This window comes from Polypterus senegalus, chromosome 1 (assembly GCF_016835505.1).
Source record: "Polypterus senegalus isolate Bchr_013 chromosome 1, ASM1683550v1, whole genome shotgun sequence".
Classification (NCBI taxonomy): domain Eukaryota; kingdom Metazoa; phylum Chordata; class Cladistia; order Polypteriformes; family Polypteridae; genus Polypterus; species Polypterus senegalus.
This window is the reverse complement of record NC_053154.1, coordinates 93,167,947-93,192,468: the sequence shown is the minus strand read 5'-3', so window position 1 is coordinate 93,192,468 and position 24,522 is coordinate 93,167,947. Positions and strand designations below refer to the sequence as shown.

Genomic DNA, 24,522 nt, shown 5'->3' with positions numbered 1-24,522 from the left:
ATCTCCATCACTACCCATGTGAGAGCTAGAATCTTCCATCAGGACTACAGAGTTCATAAGCATTGTTTTTGAACACTAAAACTAGAGTCTCTAAAAAGGCCAAAGTAGTCCAGTCTCTTGTGCCTTAACATATAGGGCTATTTCTTCTAAATATTATAGTAACACATTTTTCAGTCTTTGCAAAAGAATCTCTCACATTTCAATGTATTTCACTCAACTCCACATTAAAAAATATACCTGCTGATCTCAGGGACACACTGATTACAAATATTCTGGTAGGTGTAATGTGCTTGAACAGTCAACCCATCATCAACAATCTGTTCCACCTCTTTTCATACTAAAACTCTTAACACTTCAAATTCCAATAGTGCATTGTAAATTAATAACCAGCTCTTTGTAAGTACAGTATGTAGAGAGTAGGGACTCCATTCCCGGACAGGTTTCTCCATTCCAGGGAATTCAGGAATCCCGCATGTCATTTCCGGGAATCCCGGGCTCCCAGGGATGACACAGTGCACGGGCATCTCACATGTGAACGGTTTTAGAACGACCAACACTTATTTTTAATAAAACTACTGCAATATGTTGACACCAATAAAAGACTAACCTTATCTACAAGCGGTTCATGCTGTCTTATAAGTACGTATCTAGTTCAGGGGTGCCCAATGCGTCGATTGTGATCGACCGGTAAATCACAAAGGTAGTGCAGGTAGATCACGTTGCATTCAAAACGTTAGTCTATCATATATCCTCCCTATGGCATTTGCCACTTGATTGACATACAGGGCGGCCAGTCTGAGGTCTCTTTTCTTGTAACACACTGGTCATCCCGCACGCATGATCAAACGTGCGAGCTACTGCAAAACTCCGGCTGTGATCTAGTTAGCCTTCCAATTTATATCGACTAAAGAAGGGATTTAAAAAAAAATGTTTGGGGAGGGTATGGGCTGGATGTGGAATTGGAAGAGGATTTTCTTATCACAATGTCACAATCGAAGTGCGTTTGTCTGATCTATCAATCTATCATTGCTAATCCAAAGAAGGAAAATGTGGGAAGGCACTTTCGAACTGTGCATAAAAACTACGAAACCGACTTCATTCCAAAAAGCGATCTGAGAAAGTGAAAGGAAAGGGAACTAAAATCGCAGTTAATCAGACAGCCATAATTTTTCAGCGTCTTGATTTGGGGAACATCCAAGACGCGCTTGCCGTTGCACTGAAACACCACCATTTCAGCTTTTACTGATGCATCCAGTTTCTTGTCATCATTCTGTGATGGCAAGTTTCTTGGCACAGATAATGTGGATGCAACAGACTGGCGCATTGCAATTTCAAGTTGCTGTTCAAAGCTGTTGTCTGACAGACGTCAATGAAGTCTGCCCCGTCCCGGCATTCGTGAACTGCAGAGTACAGACTCCTCCCAGTCCACTGTGCTCAGTCTTAGTCGGAGCCGGGGGACTGACTACTGCTGGTCTTTTGTTGACTGAATTAATCGGCAACACACTACACCATGGGCCAAAAAACCGTGCCACTTAATTATTTTCAACTATAACTCTGTTATTTCTTGATTGATTTTTACACTTTTAAACACTGTATATGCGAGCTTGGCCGTTCCCGGTTTCCCAGGAATTACAGCAGTTTCATGAATTCCCTAGTAGAGAGAGCATTGTCCGCTTATACTGACTGATATTTGGCCGTTATGTCCTTTATCCCATTACCAGAAAATTACAAATTTAAAAATTGTTAATTTTATTAAAATAATTGTAATGGAGATAATCAAAATGTACTTCAAATAATATTCAGATATTACTGTAAAAGCTGATTTTACATTTTCCTTAGAATGGTGTCACCATCATGTTCTCCATATAAGAGTTGTCGCTTTTAACAACACAGGTCTCACATCCTGTACCAAACATACCTCCACAATTCATGATTTTCCTGACAGCAGTTGTTGAAAGAATCTTTTTGCTCCGGAGGAAGTCTGCAATCTGTCCCCCAATGGGTACAATTATGGTCATAACTAGATGTGGCACAGCAGACAGCATCCCTACCTGAAAAACAAACATATTTATACAGTTATATAACTAGTTGAAAATCTCACATATCTGTTGATATAAGAAGAATGAATTTTCATTTACAACCCTTTTACTGCTAGCCAGAAGTGTGAAAACCTCACAACTTGGCTTGCTGCTCATTGATGGTCGAGTGTGTCGTTCAATACTTGGTTTGCAGTAAAATAAATGTTGAAATAAATGTTTGTGCTGCTGAGACTTCTCAGTAAAAAAATAGAGTTAGCACATGATGTAATCCTATTAGACCCTGACATTATCCTAAAAAAAGGAGCAACTTCAGCGCTCTTCATGAAAAGTGTATTTAGACATGAGTGCATGCATGACATACACTAGCTCCTAGTGAGCATAAAAAACTCAGAGGAAAACACATAATTTGTACAAAAGAAAAATAGGTAAGAAATGTTTAAAATTGTGAAGGCAATCACTATGGAAACCCTGTGGAAAAGAATATCACAAAGATGATAACAGGCACTCTGAAGATGTTAAGAAAAGATGAATGTTCTCCAGACATTCTGAACTTGATTCAGATTACATTTAATATTGCAATGTAAATTGACAGTGCGTAAATTCTGACATGCTTTCCAAAGGTAACCATGCCTTTGGCCCATAGTTAGTGAAGGGACCAAGAACAGTAGCAGATGTGTTCAGTGCAGACATGAAGTTATTGATGGTCAAGTATCCACACAAAGATTTTATCCTGTGATAGGCGTTTGTGCTATTAAGACATGGATTCTAATTACGTAAAATTTCTAGAAGAATATAAGCCTGCAAATGTCCAATTCTGATAATGTACTTCAATATTTGGGTATATACTGTATAGTACCCTTGACAATGTGGTTGTGTTCTGAAATACATTCCAGCAAAGTGTAAAACATATATTAAAGGTGTAAAGCAAAGGCAAAGTACATCCATATATACCTTCTGTTGGATAATGTGAACTTATAATGGAAAAAAAACTGATTTATTAACATGAGTGCTGAAAAAGTGCCCTGATTTTTTATAAGACTCGCAAAGCACACGGATTCGCATCTGATGAGTAAATGTTCTTGATCTACCAGTGGTTACAGAGGTCAAGGTCAGTGAGGGGTAAGATGTGCCTATAACTAAGGAAAGCAAAGGGACACGTCAAAGGCTGCTGTCAACACCTGCATTCAAAGATCAAACATTTTATATTGAAATAATATAAAGAAACGTCCAGCTTCAAGGAGATCAACATTTTGTTCTGGAAAAAAAAATTGTGCAGATGAATAGGAGAGGAAAAATCGGTTTGCTTAATGTCAGTAAGTAACATAAGTAATGCCTATAGGTAAAAGAGCTTTAGAGCAGATGTCAAGATTGGCACTACAAAAGAAGCAAACCTCAAGTAAATGTGGAATGTTAAGCGTTAGGTGATGCTAAGTATTGCAACAATTTCAAAATATACAGATGGTTAACAGTAAATAGTTCAAGTTTCCTCCCCAGTAACCCATTCTTGTACATTACCTGAACGTATTGGTGATGGAAACGAGTAAGCATGCATATTAACAATGTTAATAAAGAAACAAGCAATATGAGTAAAAGGGTATGAACTGGCAAAGAAAATATAATCATTAGTTTTTCACAAGATTACATCATTTGTTTGAACGCATCTGTTTAACAACGCATTTACACAAATCATACAGCAGCTTTTAGATATTTGCATGAGATTTTTCTTCTCCCCTGCTAGTTACTGTCAAAATAAATCGTTCTCTATAGCAATTTCAGTTGTGCACACCAAGTGCTGATCTATAGTGCAGTTGCTTCAATGGATTTTTAGTGGTAGGTTGAGCGACTTACTTAGTGTCGGAGATGAGAACTGAAGTGACAAACTTGTGTTTCAGAGGTCAATGCCTTATTGGTTTTTTCACATTGCTTGCCCATCCCTATAAAATCCACAAGCAGTTTTACCAGTAGATTTAGAGAGAAAGGTATATTTTTATAGAAATTTTAAACAGGACTCAAATATTAAGCACTGGGCTCCAAATATGTATCTCAACCAAAGCTTTATGCTCATTATCTTCATTTTCTCTCATACAGCCAGCAACAGACCCACTCAGCAGCTAGACTTGAAAAATGGATTCTGTAAGCAAATGAATACAGAATAGAATAAAATGCTGACAGGCAATCCTGGGTATTAAAGTTTAATTCACAGGAACATTAAGATAAATTAGTAATGAGTGCTGAGCTTAATAAAACCATGCAGAGCATTATTTATCCAAAGCAGAAGACAGCTTTGTGAAAAGGCAACTGGAAGGATCATTAACTGTTTTTTTTAATAAACTGTAATTAAAGATCTTTTGTATACTCTTTATTATTGGTTGGTAATCACTAGGTGGAATGTAAAAAATAAATGCCAGATACTTGTCTTCATTATATCAAAGTGCAGGTATATTTTTCTACAGTTTTTGTTCAGTTTTTACTTTAGATAAATATGCTTTTTCCCATAAGGTAACCAAATTTTTTCTATCATTGAGTTGTGAATCATCAGAAAGACATTCCTTTGTAACAATATTTAGCAGAAACTCTGATATTGCAGAGCATGAAAGAGAGAGGATGGCCAAAACAGCATAATGGCTCTTCACACTGATGTTGCATTAGTGATGAAAGATCAGTCTGGAGATCTCCCTTCGTTCCAATTCAGTTTTGTTGCTGAAAGTTCTATTTATTTAATGTAAGACTGATTTAATCACATACAAAAAAAAACTTTAGAAGGACAGTACAAAGGCAAAACAGACCCCAGATTCTTACACAGAGAGCATCAAAGAATCTATCTATCTATCTATCTATCTATCTATCTATCTATCTATCTATCTATCTATCTATCTATCTATCTATCTATCTATCTATCTATAAACAAACTCAACAACATTTAGCTGATAAAAAGTGAAGAGGGATTCCTTAAAATATTTTTTTTTCCCACAAGAACACACCATTCTGTCTAGAATAATTTATCAATCCTTGTTTTTCTAGCTTTTGCTAAATACCATCATGCTGAGACTTGAAGGTCCACAAAGTAGTAATATCTACTACACTACTTGATAACTTAAACCATGTAACTAGGCTCCCTGTGAGAATGATCACTGATACATACTCACACTATCTTTATTTTTATATGTTGCTGAAGTGAATTTCATTTTATTACACACATGGACAAAATAGGCTCCAATAACCGTTGCCATATGCAGGATCAATCAGTTCAAAAGAACACACAGTTCACCTTCTATAACAAAAATGTTAGTTTGTTACCAGTGAAGTAAAATGCCAACATCACTATTCAGACCATCAGCATTTCCATAGTGAGCCCCTACACCAAGTAAGTGTTCCAACTATTATGAAAATTTTCACTTTTTTCATTACATCTGTGTGCAGAGGGTTTTTGTTTTCTATGGGAAATAAGGTGAGCTGCAACTCCGCAATGATGATGAACTGTACAGATGAACTGTCCTCCGCAAAGGTCAGTTCCCTGAAATCATAACAACACACAATGCTGAAATATCAGCTACCTTTCAGTCATATAATCCATGCTTGATTTGTCATCAGCAACACACAAGGAGAGGGAAACCAAAGTGGAAAATCCCTGGCTACTCAAAAAACTGAAGAAATGTATTAAACAAAAGACTCAATGCATGCAAAGCAAAGACATACTGACTGAAAAAGGCACTCAGTTGAAACTTTTATAGGTAATGACCAGGAGAAAAGGATATGGTCATAAAACTAAGGTGGATACCTCAAGTTGAAAAGAGTCATCAATGCAAAACAATTCAAACTTCAGAGCTTATTCTAACAACAGAAGTCACAAAAAATAAAAGTTGCAGAAATCACTAAGTGTATAAAGTCTCGAATAATCCAGTAATTAACACAGTGACCTTTACTCGGATCCTCCAATGGCGTCACCCATTGTGCATTCCCATGGCAACATAGGAATAAGCTCCATGCAAATGACCATTGAAATGATCTTAGATTGGTGGCTCCTGCAGCCAACAGAAAATGGAGTTGAAAATTCTCAGCTCTTGGTGAAAGCATCTGATCACAAAGTAAATTTCAGAAATTGATTTCTTGGGTCTAAAAATACCCCAGAGGAATGTAAAAGAATGTTATCACCAGTATGAAGTGCACAAAAAAATGAATAAAAGATAACATTCATGACAAAAGAATCAAAAAAGGACCAAGATTTAAAAATTAAAACTATGGTTAAAAAAGGGAAAAGTACAAAAATCAATTAAAAGAAAATTTATATTTATTTTGATAAAGAACAAAATTCAGAAAAGAACATCCATCCATCCATTGTCCAACCAGCTATATCCTAGCTACAGGGTCATTGGGGTCTGTTGGAGCCAACACAGGGCACAAGGCAGGAAACAAACCCCGGGCAGGGCACCAGCCCACTGCAGGACATAGAAAAGAACAGAAAGAAGAAATAAAAAATATAGAAACATATCCACAATTAAAATAAAAAATATTAGCCTGTCTATAGTCCCAAATCCAAAAACTAAGTAATAAATCTAAGTCACAAAAAAGGAAAAAAAGAAATAAAAAAATTGTAAAAACCAACGTAATCAAAAGCAAACAAAGAAAACAAAAAGCAAAGACACAGGGTACAGTGAGCTATCTAATGCCCTTCTATCGAATGAGTGGCAAACACAGATGTTTGTAGCCCTCATGTGCTGCAGTTTAACCTAATGGTGGTTACCAACTGAAGTTTCTCACCACTGAGCTTAGTTATATGATTGACATACATGGGACAATACATTAATTATGGAACAGAAGGAGTCCATTCTAAGATTATCATGAATATTGTATCCTGTATTGTATATTGTAAAAGAACTAAAAAGAGGGAGAACAAGCTCAGTGTCAAGGACAGGCAGAGGTCAAGTCCAGTAAAGTTAACGACATGAGCAAAACTTTTGGGGCAAAGTTAAAAACCTGACCAGAACATGCTAACCAAACACGAGCACAAACAGCAAATCATAAATCTAGGATGGACAAAAGTTATGGGGCTATCCTTGTATATCCTGGAAATGCTGATGATGTCACACATCACAAGGTCAGAGTCATATAACCAAAAATAAGTCACAACAAATATGGCCACCAAAATGAAGGATGACCTCACCAAAATGGTGGCAGCATGAGTTCTCCATCCGAAAAATAAAAATAAGCCAACACAAAAAACATAATCAAAACCATAAAATGACACATGGGATTGATATAAAACTGAGAAATGATATGATTCACTAAAGCAATAAAATAATTCAAAACACTAAATGAAACCAGTTAATCAAAATTAAACTGGAATAGAGCACTATCAAGAAAATGGAAAAAGTGAAATACAGAGACAACAAAGGGCAAAATCCACAGTGGAACATAAGAATTACAGGCATATTAACAGTAGAAAAGTTATTTAGCTCAGTTATATTAAAATGGTACATGTTAAATAAAAGACACTCACACAATGACTTTTTGATCACACATGTAATGTCTGGTGCTTAGTTCCTAAGTCTGCAATAAATAGTGGCCTCATAAAGATTGTCCTCAGATTTCATATTCAAGGTTACAAGTCCCTGACTCAGCATCTCAGCAGCTGGCTCGAGCAGCAACATGGATTGCAGGCTTTTAACAGATGGGCATATTAAAAAGTCCTTGAATTTTATATACTAAACTAGCAAAATACCTGTGCTTCGCAGCGGTGAAGTACTGCCTTAAAATTTTTATTAAGAAGAAAATTAAACCTTTTTAAACTGAGGGAAAATATACCAAAATAATTATTTGTTAAGGATCTCTTTGTATACCACATTGTCAGTTCGGCCCTCCAGGTTGTAATATGACCAAGCTGTGCGCTGAGCTTACTCTTAAGCATGCAACGTACAATTGGCCAAGTGAACAGTAATCTTGTTTCAAATCTCACAGCTTGGATTGCTGCTGTCATAATCGGTTTGAGTTTCATGGTTTGTTTCAATTACAACAGTATTTGTAGGACTTGTGTTGAAGAGACATTCGGCATCTGTCAAGCGTTGTAAGTATACAACCGGTTTCATCGATAACTTCACATCCAGCTTTTGAGAGTTTAAACATTCATAAACATTAAAGTGTCCACTACTGAAATCGTCACCTGTGAATCTAAGATGTTTAAGAGGCATTGGCGGTTGTCTAAAGGTGTAAAATATTTGGCCATTTCGGTACACTTGAAAGCGACAACCGAACAATTCAGCGGCAGCCATCAACTCACATGCAGATCTATAGGTGAAGGGCTTAAGCATTTCACTCTTACAGTGCTCCTGTGTAGTATAATTATCTCCTGTACCGTCATCAGTCCACACCTTGAACCTGTCCCAATCATTCAGTACATAAGACACAATGTTCCTCCAGATATCAAGAGTGAATCTGATATGGCCGTGTAATATGTAACAAAGAGAATGGAAAAGGAAGGTGCCATCTCCGGGCATGGAAACCACTCGGTAGGTGACAGTTCTTTGATCGATGGTGATCACCTCGATAGACATGTTAATGGAGGTACGGTTGGAATGATAAAGGAAATGGGTACCTGAACAATGTAAAGTAAGTCTAAAATACCTACACAATAACTATAATCGTAATAAATGAACAATAAAACAGCGGAGAAGCCGTGGATTAAATAAAAAGGCTACAGTTATCAGCAGGGAGACGTGAATCCCATGGCGAAGCAAGGAAGGGAATGTAGAGACTAGAGCAACGGACGGCCTTATATAGACAGGCAGCCAACAACGTGGGAGGCGATGGGATGGGGGAACCAACGCCGCCTCACATGGTGACCAAGCTGCAAGCTATGGACGTACAGTATATATGTACGTAAATAGGATTCAGTTAGCGTTGGGAACCCGCGTACCAAATTTCTTGAAGATGGGCCCATAAGTAACAAACCGTTGAAAAGTTCAATATGGCAGCCGACAGTGGCATCATACCACCGAAATAAGTACCAAATTTCAGCCTTCTACCTACACGAGAAGTTGGAGAATTTGTGACATTGGAAACTTCAATATGGCGGCCGACAGTGGCATCATACCACTGAAATAAGTATGTACATCGGTTTCGGTTAGCGCTGGGAAGCTGCCTACCAAATTTCGTGAAGATGGGGCCATGAATAAGAAAGTTCAACATGGCAGACATTGTTGACCGTTATGACTGTTACGCGTAGAATTTCGAAATGAAACCTGCTTAACTTTTGTAAGTAAGCTCTAAGGAATGAGCCTGCCAAATTTTAGCCTTCTACCTATACGAGAAGTTGGAGAATTAGTGACGTTGGAAAGTTCAATATGGCGGCCGACAATGGCGTCATACCACAAAAATAAGTACGTACATCGGTTTTGGTTAGCGCAGGGAAGCCTTCTACCTACACGGGAAGTTGGAGAATTAGTGATGAGTGAGTGAGTGAGTGAGGGCTTTGCCTTTTATTAGTATAGATTAAGATTGGCTAATTCATGTGGCTCTAGTGTATTTTCATCCAGGTTTCAATGAACTAGCCAGTAAAGCCTATATTATGAAAAATTCTTGTTGGATGTTTTTCCCGATAACTAGAAATTACACTTAGATTTCTGAAGTAAATGGGAATGGGATGACTTGTTCAGAATCATTTTATTTTAGACAGGTCATACTTCCATCATTAATAAGTTTAAATTGTTTTTATTAATGTTGATTCACCAAATATTTTTAAAACTAACTTATTCCTGTTCAGGTTTATGGTTAGCTGGTGTCAAACCCAAATAAAGTCAGAGTATGACAGAACTAGACCTAATAAGATAGCAGCATAATATTGAGTACAAATGTTCTTGCAGTATTAAAATTTTGCGTAGGCATAGTACTTCAATTTTGTCTTTTCCACTTGTTTTTTGGATTGCTTCATCCCCCATGATGTCTTGGATGGTGGCAGAGGCACTATCGTGTCCCTCCAAGGTATGTGAAGCTACACAATGCTGTTAATTTTTTTTTCCTTTAAAACAGACTAGGGGGCTTTTCCCCCTGCTCGCTTTGCTCGCCAACCCCCCAGGCCTGCGCTACGTGCCAGCTACTTCATGTTTCTGCCACTCATGTATGTGGATTTCACTTTCACCAAACAACAAATCTTTTAATTCTCGCGGATATGCCTCTTCATTAGGAAGAAACAATACTTTCCCCTAATGGCGACACGAATTAGATGATCTACAAGTCTCAGACTTAAAGTTTAAACCCAAACAATATATTCGATCTCTTTTATCTGTTCTGTTATTTCACCAAGTAATAATTTCCGCTTGTTTGTGCTAATGTAATCTTTACTATCATTTTTTTTTGGAGACTTTTGAATTTTAGTACTTTTATTATCTCTAACCTGCTCTGCATGTGTATCGCTCCAACGTTTTGGAACCTCTTTACGGTGATCCACTTTGTCATCTACTCTTTGTTTTTTATTTCTGGCCCCGGGTGTGGTAAAATCTCTTGGCACAAAGTATCGTCTCTCGGGACATGAAAGTATCTCTCTGAAAAAGTCACATCTCATCCCAGGCTAAAAAGTCTCGTCTCGCGGAAAGTGAAAGTATCTCTCTGAAAAAGTCACGTCTCATCCCAGGCTAAAACGTCTCGTCTCATCCCAGGATTTTTTTATTATAATAGAGAGATATCGGTTGTGAGGACAGGATTGAAATAGTTTTGCCTTAAATGTGTTTTTATCTGTTCACCAGCACATTACACTGTACATTTACAGAACAACAGAAATGGCCTGAAGTCCATGTTTATCACTTTCCTTTAACCCCATCCAGGGTTGGCACTACAGATTTTGGGGCCCAAGAAAGCATATCATTTTGAGCCCCCCACCCTACCCCATGACCAAACCAGCCCTGTACAATAGCTGTGTCACCACATCATCAACATCTCCTCCTTCCCCTTTAAATTTCAGCTATAGCAGGATTAAATCATTTAGGGATTTGTATATACAGTAGATAACGTCTTTACATCCTACAAACAATTACACTCCAAATTTAGCCTATCAACAAACTTTTTCCAATATTTCCGAATTAGAAATTTCGCAAAATTAAACCTGTCCAATTTTTACTCACCTCCCACTCAATTTCTATTCCAGAAGAAATATTGATCGGTTTTGAAGACTCAGACAGAATTTCTATAATATATAAAAACATCTTAAAATCCCTTCCTTTCAAAGATCCCAGGGTACAATGGGAAAAGGATCTCTTACTCAATATTTTAGAAAAAAAACTGAAAGGCAGCCATGCACAGAATTCATTCCATATGCACAAAGCATACTATTATTTAACTGAAAATCTTATATCGAGCACATCTGTCTCATTTAAAATTGTCCAAAATTTTTCCAGGGCAAGATCTAACCTGTGAACATTGAAATCTAGCTTCAGCCTCACTAGGCCACATGTTTTGGGCATGCACCTAATTAACATCATTCTGGACATAAATCTTTAAATGGCCAACAGACATTCTTGCTGTCGCAATCACTCCTAATTTATTAATACCTGTGTTTGGTGTACTTCCAGATGGAATTAAAGTGGAGAAGGACAAACAAACTGTAATTGCCTTTACTTCACTATTAGCATGCAGACTTACTGTATCTTGCTTAACTGGAAGAATCGTAGCCCACCTCTTTTAAGTCAGTGGGTAATTAATGTTATATACTATTTGAAACTGAAAAAAAAATCAAATTCTCACTGTTCAAATCTGTTCAAACATGACAGAATCTAATCAATAACATTTTAGAATAAGCATTTATACTGGGGAAAGGATTGTCTTCCCTCTTTTCTACTCTTAAAGTTTTACTCTGGCTGTTGGCCTTCCTCTCTTTCTCATGGTTGGGGGTTGAATTAAATTTAATATTGTTAAGTTTGACTTGTTTGTATAGAATGTTACTTGCTTTAAATAAATAAATTAATTAATTAATTGAAAATTTGTGCCATACACCCCTCCCCCACCATGCACAGTGGTATAGCTCTGGTTGAGTCCCATTCTTATAAGGGCTGTCAAATTAGCTAAAAAATAAGGTTTGAATCAATTTAAAAATTAGCACATTTTTGAGTATATCTAAACTTAAGTTAATGATTCTAGGTGTTACTTGTTTTTAGGCATTTTTATACATTATTAGTTTTGTAACAGTGCCAACATCAAGAACAAAAGCCAAAAGGAAAAAATAATAGTGATATTTGGGCAATATCCATCAAAATCCCACAGAGCTGCGCACTATAAAAGAGAAGCCTCTGCACTGTTGTCTTTTAATTTATTATAAATATAATATTTATTTAAAATTATCATATTAAATATAATTTCAATAAAGGGCGAACAAAAATTAATAAAATTATGTTCCAATGTTTTTGTGGACTCCTGTCTGTCAGAGACCAATGCACTCTTCATAACTTGCCCCCTTACGGTGCTCCCATCCAAAACCAAACTGTGGCTCAAATGCAAAGCTAAATGCTACTCCACTCGTTCGCCACAGAATTTAAATATAATGATTCTTGATGTGTATTAAAATGTTTCACATTAGAATGCAACCTGCTGTTATTTATTTATTTATTTTTTGCAGTTGCACTTTGTGAAGAATGAATGATTTGTGGCTCTGGAAGTTTAAGCCTGTAGACAGAAAGGAAGGAGAGTTTTAACAGTCTAATTGAAGTATTTCAGTTAAAATGACAGGAAAGTAAAGTCCACAGCGCAACTCTGAGGTTGGTGCCATGGCTTATCACATACCCCATGAGCTGAATCTATAAATTGATTTCTTTTTCAATACTCCGCAACATTCAGATGAGAAGTTGTTAAAGTTCAGTGCTACACTACGCATGAAATAAACGGAGGTCACAGCATTATACAATCAAATTGTCAAGATCACCAAGAAAGCTTGCTTTGCAGGTCTGCAAATAAAAAGGGCATGTCCTTGCCTTCATAAGATAGGTTTCAGTTAAGCTTGTAATTAGAATATCTTATACATTTAAAATCAAGAATTTTCTGCCAATGCAGACGTGCACAGTCATTTTCTTTAAGCAGACCTCAGTATCTTTTTATTTTCGCAGTAGTCACCCTGAAGGTGCAGTTAAGTGATAGCTTTTTATTGAATGACTTAGCAGCCTATGTGACAGTGAACCTCCAGGAGAGGTTTTATTGGCACATTTAACTTCTTTTGACTGATGGCTATAAAATCAGCAACACAAAAATATTGATTGGCAGCATTTTTTAAACATTTGTTGAGAAGTTGAAGACCAGCAGTGTCTGTTAATTAGTGATGTGGCAAAAAAAGATCCTAAGAAGAAGGGCACTGGTAAACTACTAATGATATGAAATATCATAGTTACCCGGTGACACAAGACCCAGAGATGGTGTGGTGCCCCAGGAAGAAACTGCACAGGTTTCCTCAGGATGCAGGAGGAGAGGTGATCAAGTGGATACTGGTGGGGGCGCACACCGTCAGGTCATAGCAGAGAAGCTCCAGACGTTTGTCAAGATGTTAGAATGCCTCTTGGCAAAAAGAACATTTTTTTTAGCAGTTTTAATATGACATTCTGTGAAGAGTACAAGACCTGCTTTCAAGTACAGCAGTGGATTACTTGATACAAGAGTGCTAGTGGTAGAAACATACACCCTGGCACATACCGTACATGCACAACCAACCAGATACGGTAGAAAATTGTTTTTTAATCAGTGTGTCAATCAGAAGCCAATAACCTGTCACCTTGTCAGTATTCTACATTAGGAACAACTACTAGATTTACATTAGAGACATTAGGTGTGTAGAAATGCCCTGAAGACACCCTCACCACTTACATAAGGTATATTTAAATATTCATTCCCTCCCAAACCATTCACTGTACCATAGGCCAAGGCTTTCATTAGTGAAAGTCCAAAATAATGGAGTAATAATAATAATACTCGATCCACATAATTGGTTTCTTCAGTTTAGCTGTTGTTAACTGAAAGTAGTGTCTACAACCCTTATACCCAGTAGGAATCCAATGTTTTCAAAGCATTTTCATATTGGAGATATTTAAAATATTACCTAAAATTAATCAAAATGTCTGTGGGTGTGTTTTCAGTGTCACTGATTGAGGGAATCAGTGTTGAATCTGGTATTATGTTAGAGCACAACTATTTTCTTATGAAGAGAATTTCAATATAATGTTTTTTAAGCAAACATTTAGAGCCAGGGTCACTGGACCCAAACAGGAAATGTTTAAAATTAAGGCTGAAAATAGTACCACACTACACTAGGTATTAATCTTTGTTTTTCTAAAGAAACGTAGCCTGTAGCCTATTGACCAATGTCTCTTTCGAAGAGTGATGTTAAGATCCTTTTGAAAGTTTTAACTAAAAGAACAGAACAAGTGTTCTCAGTCAGTCAGTCATTATCATAATTATAATATCTTAAGATAAAATTAAATTGATCAAATCAAATCCAATATTATTTAATGCAATATGTTCCCTTAAGGTATCTGAACTCCAGAGGTTCAGTTGTGTACTTCCAACACTTCGCCTGACCTTCCTGTCATTCTCTCTACATTTCCAAGTCTCAATCCTTATGTTGTCTCTTTCACACCTCTTCTTCACTGCATCTCTTTCATTTACCTTGCAACCAAATGAGCCTCCACACAGTGTATCAGGCCTAGGACCATCAAAAATACTTCCTTTCTGGGGTCACACAGACTTGGGAGGTAAAGCCATTTAGAAGTGGACAGGTCAATCCTGAGAAGCCGTGCAAATGATGTGTGTGTGATTGTAAGTGAGTGAGTGTGCATGATTGAGAAAAAGAGAGAGATAGAGAAAGAGACAATCAAAGACTTAAAAAGCAACACTTATGGGTCCCACTCCCTGGTTTAAACCCATTGGCCTGGGTACATGATCACTGGTAATCTTGGGAAAGATTCTGGATTGGACTGAATCAGTCTACTGTACCTCCAACCACGAGTGAGTGGTGTGAGGCGGCACCAAAGGCATGAATATGTAGACAAGAGATGCAGCAGAATAAAGCTCATTGGAGCTGCATGGATTGAGCCATGGAAGAATGGTCATTTGAGGGAGCGCGGGAGAGTCACTAGGTTTCACAATATACTTGGTTACCAGTACCAGTGATGCTAAAATGTTAGCTAAGTAATGTCATAGAAAAATCAGACAATATAAAGATCTATCAACTAATTGTCACATAGTACAACCACCAAAACACAGTATTAAAAGATAACTCAACATCAAATGTTCAACACCAAAAACTAATAAACATTTATTAATTTCCCATTTTTGTTCAAAGTGCTAAATCCTAGTGTACATAAGTGATCAATATAATTCATGACAAGTTCAGGCTGCACATGAGCACATATAAGCTGTGCCATGTCAAGAATACTGTAGGTTCCAAGGTCCTGTCCTAGCAACTTGGAAAAAGGCTAGTGGTACCAGGCATGAAGGAAATTTTACATATACCAAAAAGAAATATTTTTCTAGACAAGACATTGCATTGAGGAGAAAGTCAGTAATCACTAAGCTGAATTTGAAATTAAACATTTTAATAATGTGCTAAATTACAGAGGCAAATTTACTACTTAGTTGACTATTGTACAACAGCGCCATCTACAGGGACATTGGGAATACAACCCCACCTGCCTCAAATGCAGAGTGTAACAGCATATTAAGGGCCTGGCAATGTGGGGTTTTATATAAATAAATATATGTACAGTCATTAATTATTGATTGTCAGCTGATGACAGCTCAGTAATCGGGATTCACCTGCGTCTGATTGCAATATAAAAGGAGCCCAAGCAGAAGAGAAAAAAAGGAGAACAGAATGAGAGAAAAACAGAGGTTAAGGCAAAAGTAGAATCTTGGCAGAATTATGGTCGAGCCAGTGCCGATAAGAAGAGGAAATGGGTGGTTGAGAACAGTCCCAAGAGGAGTGTATGGCCGTGCTTGACGTACAGAGGTCACTCCTGCTGAGCACACCAGGGTGCAGGAGTAACCTTACATTCCAGACTTCTCTCTGCTAAAGCCTGAAGATCAGTGGTGGGAGACGGGAACAAAGCTCAGTGTGGCACACCAATGAATGCCAGGGTCAGCAGTGGTGACGGTGCCTGTTGGTAGATGTCTCCTTGTGCTGAAGAAACACTAAAGGGAAACACTCAAGCACAGGAGACATCAGTTTTTAGAAGAAAGCCCTGTGGCTTATGATGATTTTTAAAAGAATTCTACTTGGGATTTTAACCTTATTTTTTTTGGAACATTTTTTGTTTATTTATTAGTTTTAATCTCTACCTGATAATACTTATTTTTATGGTATTATTTATTTATTTATGGAAGATTTAATTCTCTGCTTGAACTTTGTTGAAAAGCAAAAGCATTGGCACTTTTACATCATATTTTGTCAGTTAAGTGTCCTCATTGCACGACATATCCCAGTCATGTTATTGATGGCCCTGGGTTCAAGGACGTTGTGGCAGCTAGAGACATCCTGAACTGTCACAAGAGATACTACTGACCTTGTGACATGAAGATTTATTATGCTTACATGTAAGAATCCTATCCCCAATATTACCTAAGCCTAGAAATAAATAACTTCTTTCATTGAGGAATGTTTCAAAATTTGTTTTTAGAATTTGGCAAGAATTCATTAATGCTATTTTAAACGAAATGTTTTTTGTTGTGTTAATGTGCTGTAAGAGGAGCCATTCCACGCTGGGTTCTCTTGTTATAGTTGTCTGAGACAGGTAGGGCAGGATGAATGTTCAATTTGATGTTTTTTGGAATGTAATGTTTGGAATGCTATATTGATTGTACTTTCTCCAAATTGAATGTTACTGTTTGTGATTTTTTTTCTCTTAATAAAAACAGAGGTAGAGTACCAAAAGCCTGCAAAAGGCTTTTTACAAAAAAACAAATAATTAAGAAAAAATGCAATTTTTTGAGGTAGGTGTGTGCAGAAAGATGGTTGATCATAATGCTGTCTTATCTGCATTAATATACAAAGGCCATCCTGACCATCTCATTTCTGAATCGGTTTGTTTCCCTTAAATCGGTGCAAGGTAAACTTAATGTCATTACAATAAAATGAAGTTCCTCACATAAATTTTTAGTACATACACATTACCCTAGCCAGATAGCATCTGTTTGAAATTGTAATATACTGTATACTTTATAGACAATCAATTAAAAAAAGTGTGACCTCTATGCCATTTACTTACTTTGCTTATTTCAAACCCGAAAACCTCTTCAAAGTAGGCTGGCTGGCTGATTAGCAGCAAGTAGAAAGTCCAGCTTCGACAGAAGTTGGCAACAATGATTGCATAGACCGGCATTGAGGTAAAGAATTTTCTCCATGGTGTTTTGAATTTCTGCAAAAGAAAATAAAGAGGTGAGATGGAGTGAGGTGAGACTGAAAGGACTAATGAGTGAGAGAAGTTGAAATTTGTCCAGAGGGTTCAGAGCTCATGTTCCGGAAAGTTCTGCTTTACAAAGCATTGTGATATTTTTGCATATATAAACATTTCAACTTATATCACTCTACAGCTGTCTGTTAAATTCAAATTTCTTGATTCATCTACCATCTACCCACTTCATTTAAGTACCAATGTAATTCTAGTCAGGGCCATGGGAAGCTGAAATGTGCCAGCAACAGTTGAGGGGCAGGAATCTTCTCTGAACATAGCATGAGTTCATTACAGAACCAGTTTATGATATATTTTTATGCTTCAACCAATTTTTGTAACATCCAATGTAGTGGATGGCCGGCGCCCTTGCCTGGCTGGAATGCCTTTGCAATGGAAGAACTTAATGAGAGAGCGTGCTCAGGGCACTTTCTCCTCCAGAATGTTAGAGGGCAGACTCCTAGGTTGCTGCGGCACCACAGACTCCCACAGGGATTTCATGGAAGTTGGAGTTTGGTACAGCCATGTTGGGTCACGTGGGAGCCACAAGGGGGTGCTGTGGGGTCTCCTGAGTCCTACATCATTGGACTCCCATCTTACCTGGAGGCACTTCTGGACCAGTGTAACAGGTGTCTAAAATACTAAGTTTAGTCATTTGGAGCTTCACTAAATCCTGATAACATTCATCATGTGGCATGTTTTCCTGTTGTGTTCCTTTTTTTATTTCCCTGCTCTATTTATTGTGTTACTGTTACATCATCAGTGTGAACCTCTCCCAGTGTTCATTGTGTTACTGTGAGAGGAGAAGGAATTTGAAGCTTGAACAGTCGTTTTTTTTTGTTCTTTGTTTTAACATTTCAGTTCAGCCTGTTAAAAATTTTAACGTCAAAATAAATAAAGGAACTGATTGGGGATTTATTACTCCTTCATAGAGGTTTGAATGGCACGTTTCAAATCAAAATGCAGAAGCTTCAAGAGCTAACCAGATGCAAGGCCAGGACACAGCAGTGTGGCATGTGCTGTGGAGACTAGTTACAGGAACACTCCTATAAAAGGAGCCAGCAGCCACTACACTGGGAGCCAGAGTCGGAAAGGAGAGGATTACGCTGGTTAGAGGAAGAGAGGAAGCAGACTGAAGCAGAGACAGAGAAAAGAAGAGGAGAAGAAAGTACTTTATTGTGAAAATTGTGCTTTGTATCTGTGTTGATAAGGTGGGAAACGAGGGAAGTCTATGTCAATATATGTATACAATATTTTTTTATTTACTATTGCGGCCCTAGGCTATAAAAATATGGAGAGACAGATCAGCCTCGGGCAGCAGGGCTCCCTAGTGTTGATTTCTGATCAGTATAGTTAAATAATTTGCGGATAGGTGAATCACTTCACTTTTGCACGTAACAAATCAAAGGTTCATTAGAACAATGTTAATAAGAACAGGTCATTCAGTCCAACAAAGCCTTACAATAACATCTACCAAATTTCTCCATTGATTTGAGTTCTTCCACCATCTTAGTAATAAACTAGAAATCTCACTGGTCCAAACGTTTATGATGATTTTTACAAAAATGGTTCCACTGTCTCATATAACATTTTTTTAAAGGCTCTCACATGGAATTGTACTCTTCTCTATTAAGACACAACTCACTTCAATGGCTCAAAGCAGGACATAACATTCTTTACCCAGCTTAATGCATGATTCTGTTTTGCTTAAATATCAATTCCATTCTAACATTCTAAAAAAGTTAAAAGGCTCGTTGTTATTTGTTTGGTAAGTAGCCAGTGATGCCTGTGGTTTAATTTTTCCCAGTTTCGCCTCCAGCTCATTGACTTCTTGTTGCTTTTTATAATCATTCACCTGTAACTATCATCAAATAGCAGAATGAATCATTGATCTATTCCTTATGGGCACCCCTTGGAATTGCTCCTGCTATATAAGGCACATCCCAGCCTGTTGAATGTTGATTGGCTGGATTAATTAACACATTGTTATGCATGTTGGTGGCCATTTATCACAACAGGACAGTTTTGTTCTCTTCAACACAGAGGGGCAGAAGCACTCTTTTCTGATTATAGAGTAATATTCTAACCTGAAGTTTAAAAAAATCCATAAAACCATTATTCAGTTACTCTCTATGGCTGACACAGTCGAAGTCTAAATGGACTGAAGTGATTTTCGTTCCATTGCAAGCTGCTGAGAGAGATGCAAACAGTTGGCTGAGTGGGCGTACCTCTGAAGCACTGACAAGGCTGGCACTTTCTCCGATACTCTCTTCTATATAGCGCCTTTCCTCTTCTGAAATTGTAGGGTGCACAGCTGGACTCTCATAGGACACCAGAATCCAGAACATATACCAGAAAATTCCGAAGCATCCTGTGATGATAGAAGAAAGTGAAAAAATGAAAATAAAATCCAAGCAAAGGAAAATTATATATATTTCAAACTGAGAGAAAAGTCCATGACTTCAATTCATTCATAACATAGCCAAGACTTACTTTACACTATAAGGCTTAATCAGCAATTACTGTAAATGAAATTATAACTTTTTGCAAAGGAGAATATTGCTGGAAGAATTTTGAGAGTAAGTCAAAAGAAACACTTAAATAAAACACATTGGTGGCAGCCTTGCAGATATATTTCAAAACTGAATCAAGATTAAGTACAACTGATAGCACTTAGTTTGTTGATAGCTATTGGAAGAACACTAGGGGTCACTTAAACCTAACAGACAGATTCACAGACACAGAGTAAAAGTACCAAGAAGTATTCTTTAATTATTTCTTCTTGCACAGTGCCTTCAAAGCACCACAGACACAGTAAACACAATTAAATCAATATCAAAACACCATTCTTCTCTCCTCCAAACCTCCTAGCAAGCTCTGTCACACTCCTCCCAACTCCGGCTTGCCTGCTGGGTTTTCAGCAGTCCTTTATATAGTGCACGACCCAGAGGTGCTTCTGTTCTTCCTTCCACGTGACTTGCCAGCACTTCCGGGTCAGACGGAGAACTCAAATTCTTTAGTTAGCCCGGAAGTACTTCGGGGCTCCTGTCCATGTGATCCATTGGTACTTCCGGGTTATAGGGAAAGTAAGACAAGCTCCCCCTGGCAAAACCCATGGCACCCAAGAGGGCTGTGAAACCGAATTCCAAGTCCCAGGATGCCCCGCGGGAATTCAGGGTACCGCTGTACTCCAGGGGAGCTACTATCTAGCGTCGTGGGGGAGGCAGTGTCAAAAAGTTGCTTCCTTCCCCCATCTTTTTCTTCTCGGGGCATCCCTGCTTGGTTGAGCTGCCGGCCGTCCATCACACTATAAATGATAATGTGGTTAGCCTCAAAACATCCATTCTCTTGATGTAGTGTAGTTCCAGTTCAACCTGATTGCAATGGCATGTGTTGAAGCTCGAGCAAAACCTGCTCCTTCCAGCATTTCTCAAATAATTTCCACATTTGTCTTCTCCCTGTGGAGCATGTATTATATATATTGTCAGAGACATACTCTTTTAGGACAGCTTAAAGGCTTGTAATTCCACTCTGAGTCGAGGGTTGGCACTGTTGCCTAATGCTCCTCCTTTCTCTTCAACAGATCTGATGACTGGTAATGATGTCACTTCCAGGTTCCAGTCCTCTGAGCCCAACTCTTCCACTCTGGCTTCCTCTTAAGGTATCCCACCACCATTTTGGAGCAATCTTATGTATGACTCGTATCTGAGAGGATGCCCTTGTTGTTGTTTTGATTTTTCCACCAAAGATAAGGGGTTCATCTTACAGTGCCCCAACACTTTCACATTTTTCTTTCTGCAATATTTATAGCAATGTTTTGCCCAGCTGGCAAGACATTGCCATGCACAGAAGAGGTACATGACTGGTACAGTGTAATGATCACATTTGGAAAAATACAATTTGAAATAAATATTGGGAATTTTTGAGTCCTTCAAAAAGGGGCATTTAAAAAAGTAGTTAGTGAGTAGGGCTGGTTGAAGCATTATATCACAACAACTATCACAAACAAATCCAAAATTAATTCCAAAACAAAAGCCAAAACTAAAATCCTATGCTTATTTTAGAAGTGACTATCCTTTGCCTAAAACAGTGAATGTTTCTGCTTTCTCATCTGAAACAAATGCAACCCTGCAGCATACTATGGGAGCAGATAGTAAAAATAGGAGAGTGGAAAAACTCCTTTAATTACAATTTGAAACTTGCTGATGTAGTAATATCTTCCGTTCCCTGGATGCGGGACTCTGGCTGGATGGTCATAGGACTATGAAAGGTTATTCTTGAGCCTGGACGTGACTCAAGGGACTGGCACTGAAGTAACCTTTGGGAGAAGTGTATCATAATTAAAATCAGGAGGTAAAGTAGGGTCTGTGTCAAGACAACCTTAATTTTTTTACAACTCTCCTGAAGACGTAAATGTAAAATAGTTAAAACTTAGACTGGAAGTGCATCCTATATTAATGCCAATATATCTCTTCTGATTCTGTAACATTTGACTCAGATTCAGCTTAATAGAACAATGGATAAGTAATGGATTAGTAGTAAAAGAACAGTCAAGGAGGAGGTCAAGTGCATCAGGAATAGTAAAGGGGAATTAAAAGATACAGACAGTGAAATAGCAGATGCCCTAAACATTTTTCTGAGGTGTTTACAATTGACCAAGTAGATAACATCCCAGAGGTAAACGCAACTACTAAGGAGGTACTGAGGGATTTGGAAATTGTAGAGCGAGAAGTGCTGCTCAGATTAAATAAGATGAAATCAAACAAATCACCAGGCCCAGATAATATTTATCTTCGTGTTAGTTAGTTAGGCTAGTGAGTACATATATAAACCCTTGACACATATTTTTAAGGAAGTCACTGTGCACTGGAGAGATTCCGAAGGACTGGAAAATGGCAAATATCATCCCATTATATAAAAAGGGTGACAGGGCAGATCCAAGCAACTATAGGCCAGTAAGCTTAACATGCATCACAGGAAAATTAATGGAAGGAATTATTAAGCATAAGATTGAGCAACACATGGCAAGAATAGGAGTTATTCTAAACAGTCAGCATGGGTTCAGAAGAGGGAGGTCTTGTTTTACTAACATGCTGGAATTCTATGAGGAGGCAACAAAAGGATGTGATCAAAGTAGAGCTTATGATATTATTTATCTGGACTTTCAGAAAGCATTTCATAAGGTGCCACATGAGAGGTTGAACATCAGATTTCCTGTTTAGGGAAATGTTATTATGCTGAAATTATCTATCAGCTCCACAAGTTTTATTCTCACCTGGACAAAGCTGGCACACTGTGAGCTGCAGACTGCAGTTGTCGAGACTTAAGAACTGTGTACAAGTGTAGCAATGTGAGATATACCTTCATAAGAAATTACTTTTTTGCCGTAGCTTAACTCCATCTTGTCATTTTCTTTCTAATTATTTTTTTCTGTGTCGTTTGCTCTTTTAATTGAACCTGAATGATGTCAATTAATGAACAGCAGAGTGAACACAGATACAAATAACAATGAATGCTAAAGGGCAACAGCTAATTTAATGTTAGCATCTTCTGTACTTAGTAGCCAGGAATGACCTAAATAACTTGAACAATAACAAAGAACAAAAAAATAAACAGCAAGATTATACCAAAGAATTGACCCTCCAATAACATATGTACAGTAAATGGTTACCTCATCAAAAAATTAGTATAACAAGTTTGTAATTTCTGGAGTAACACAAGAAAGCATTCCACTGCAACACCAAGTTAGTCCTTCTTGTCTGTCTTGATGACAGTCTGCTGTCATCTGTTGCTGAATGAGCAGAAGACATTAACAGGATCAGGAACTGAGTTTTGTGTGCAGTGAAATTGAAATGAATTGTCTACCCTCTTACTGTTGTTGAAATGAGAACTGATGTCCTCATGTGATGATGAATATGATCAACTTATGTTTTTTGTCAAAGTTTATACATGACAAATGAATACTATAGTGTAAAAACTACTGTGTTGCATTCAGCTAAATATTTTGACCCAAGTACCAATTTAATTGCTGGATATTAAGTGCTCTAGTTCGATTCTGTACATCTTGGGTTTGTTTCCATCTATACTGAAGGCTGCGTACTGCCAAAAATGTTACATTTTTCTTTTTTTGTAATGCATCCATCTGGCATTTGAAACTACACACTATATCTGGTGGTTACCCATGGATTTGCAGCTTTACTGGCAAAAAAATACATCATATTACAGACTAGCCACGGTACCTGTCAAAGACAGATAATAGGATAATTTAAACATATTCACACTTTGAGCAGCCTTCCTCTGTATGTGCGTGTTCACATACAGCCTGCTTCTCAGACTCTGCTATTATTTTCAAGGTGCCTTTCTCATCACCTTGTAGTTTTATACTTTCCATCTTTGAAGGTGACTCTCTCAGTGTGCGCCTTTACTCCTCCTTGTGCGTTTCACACTTGCACTTCCTTCACCAAAGCCTAACTGACTGATCACACCAAAGCCAAACTGACCAATCAGATTTCTCTGCGGGACTGGACACACAGACCTTAGTGTTTTATTATATAGTAGATGTTGCAGTGTCACACAGAGGTGCAGCAGTACAGTAAGTAATTCCATCATTTCAGTTTTTGAACGCTGGTTCCTATCTTGACCGGGGTCACCTTCTCCTTATTTTGGCAAAGGGTTTCATATGGGGACTCCTGTTCCCTCCTTGTTCCAAAGACACTTAGTCAGTTTGACTGGAAGATCTACATGTGTCCAGTATATAAGTGAGTGCTGTAGTGTGTGAGATGCGCCTTGTATCTCATCAACAGTTATTTTCAGCCTTGTGTTGGATGTTATTGGGATAGACTCCAGCTCCACATGACCTTCTGAAGGTATAAGAAAATAACTTATGGATTAAGCAAGTTTGAAAATGGTCTGTTGGATGGAGAAATAATAAAAATATTCATATTCAGGAAAGCAGTGGCTGGTACATTGGATTTTAAACTAAAAGGTTGCTGATTCAATCTCTGTGTGACCCAGAATGAATCACCTAACCGGTTTGTGCAGGTTGTATGGCAAAAATATATTTAGATAGTTGCAAT

General features: G+C 37.8%; 1 protein-coding gene across 1 annotated transcript in view; it reads right to left on the bottom strand.

Moving 5' to 3' along the window:
• The window catches only part of LOC120529609 (vesicular glutamate transporter 2), a 77,562-nt gene that overhangs the window by 7,389 nt on the left and 45,651 nt on the right, over positions 1–24,522 (bottom strand). The window contains exons 7-9 of the mRNA XM_039753550.1: positions 19,675–19,817; positions 17,264–17,413; positions 1,919–2,051 (exon numbers count right to left, since the gene is read on the bottom strand). Coding sequence (XP_039609484.1) covers positions 1,919–2,051; positions 17,264–17,413; positions 19,675–19,817 — 426 coding nt within the window. The remainder of the gene's footprint in view (positions 1–1,918; positions 2,052–17,263; positions 17,414–19,674; positions 19,818–24,522) is intronic.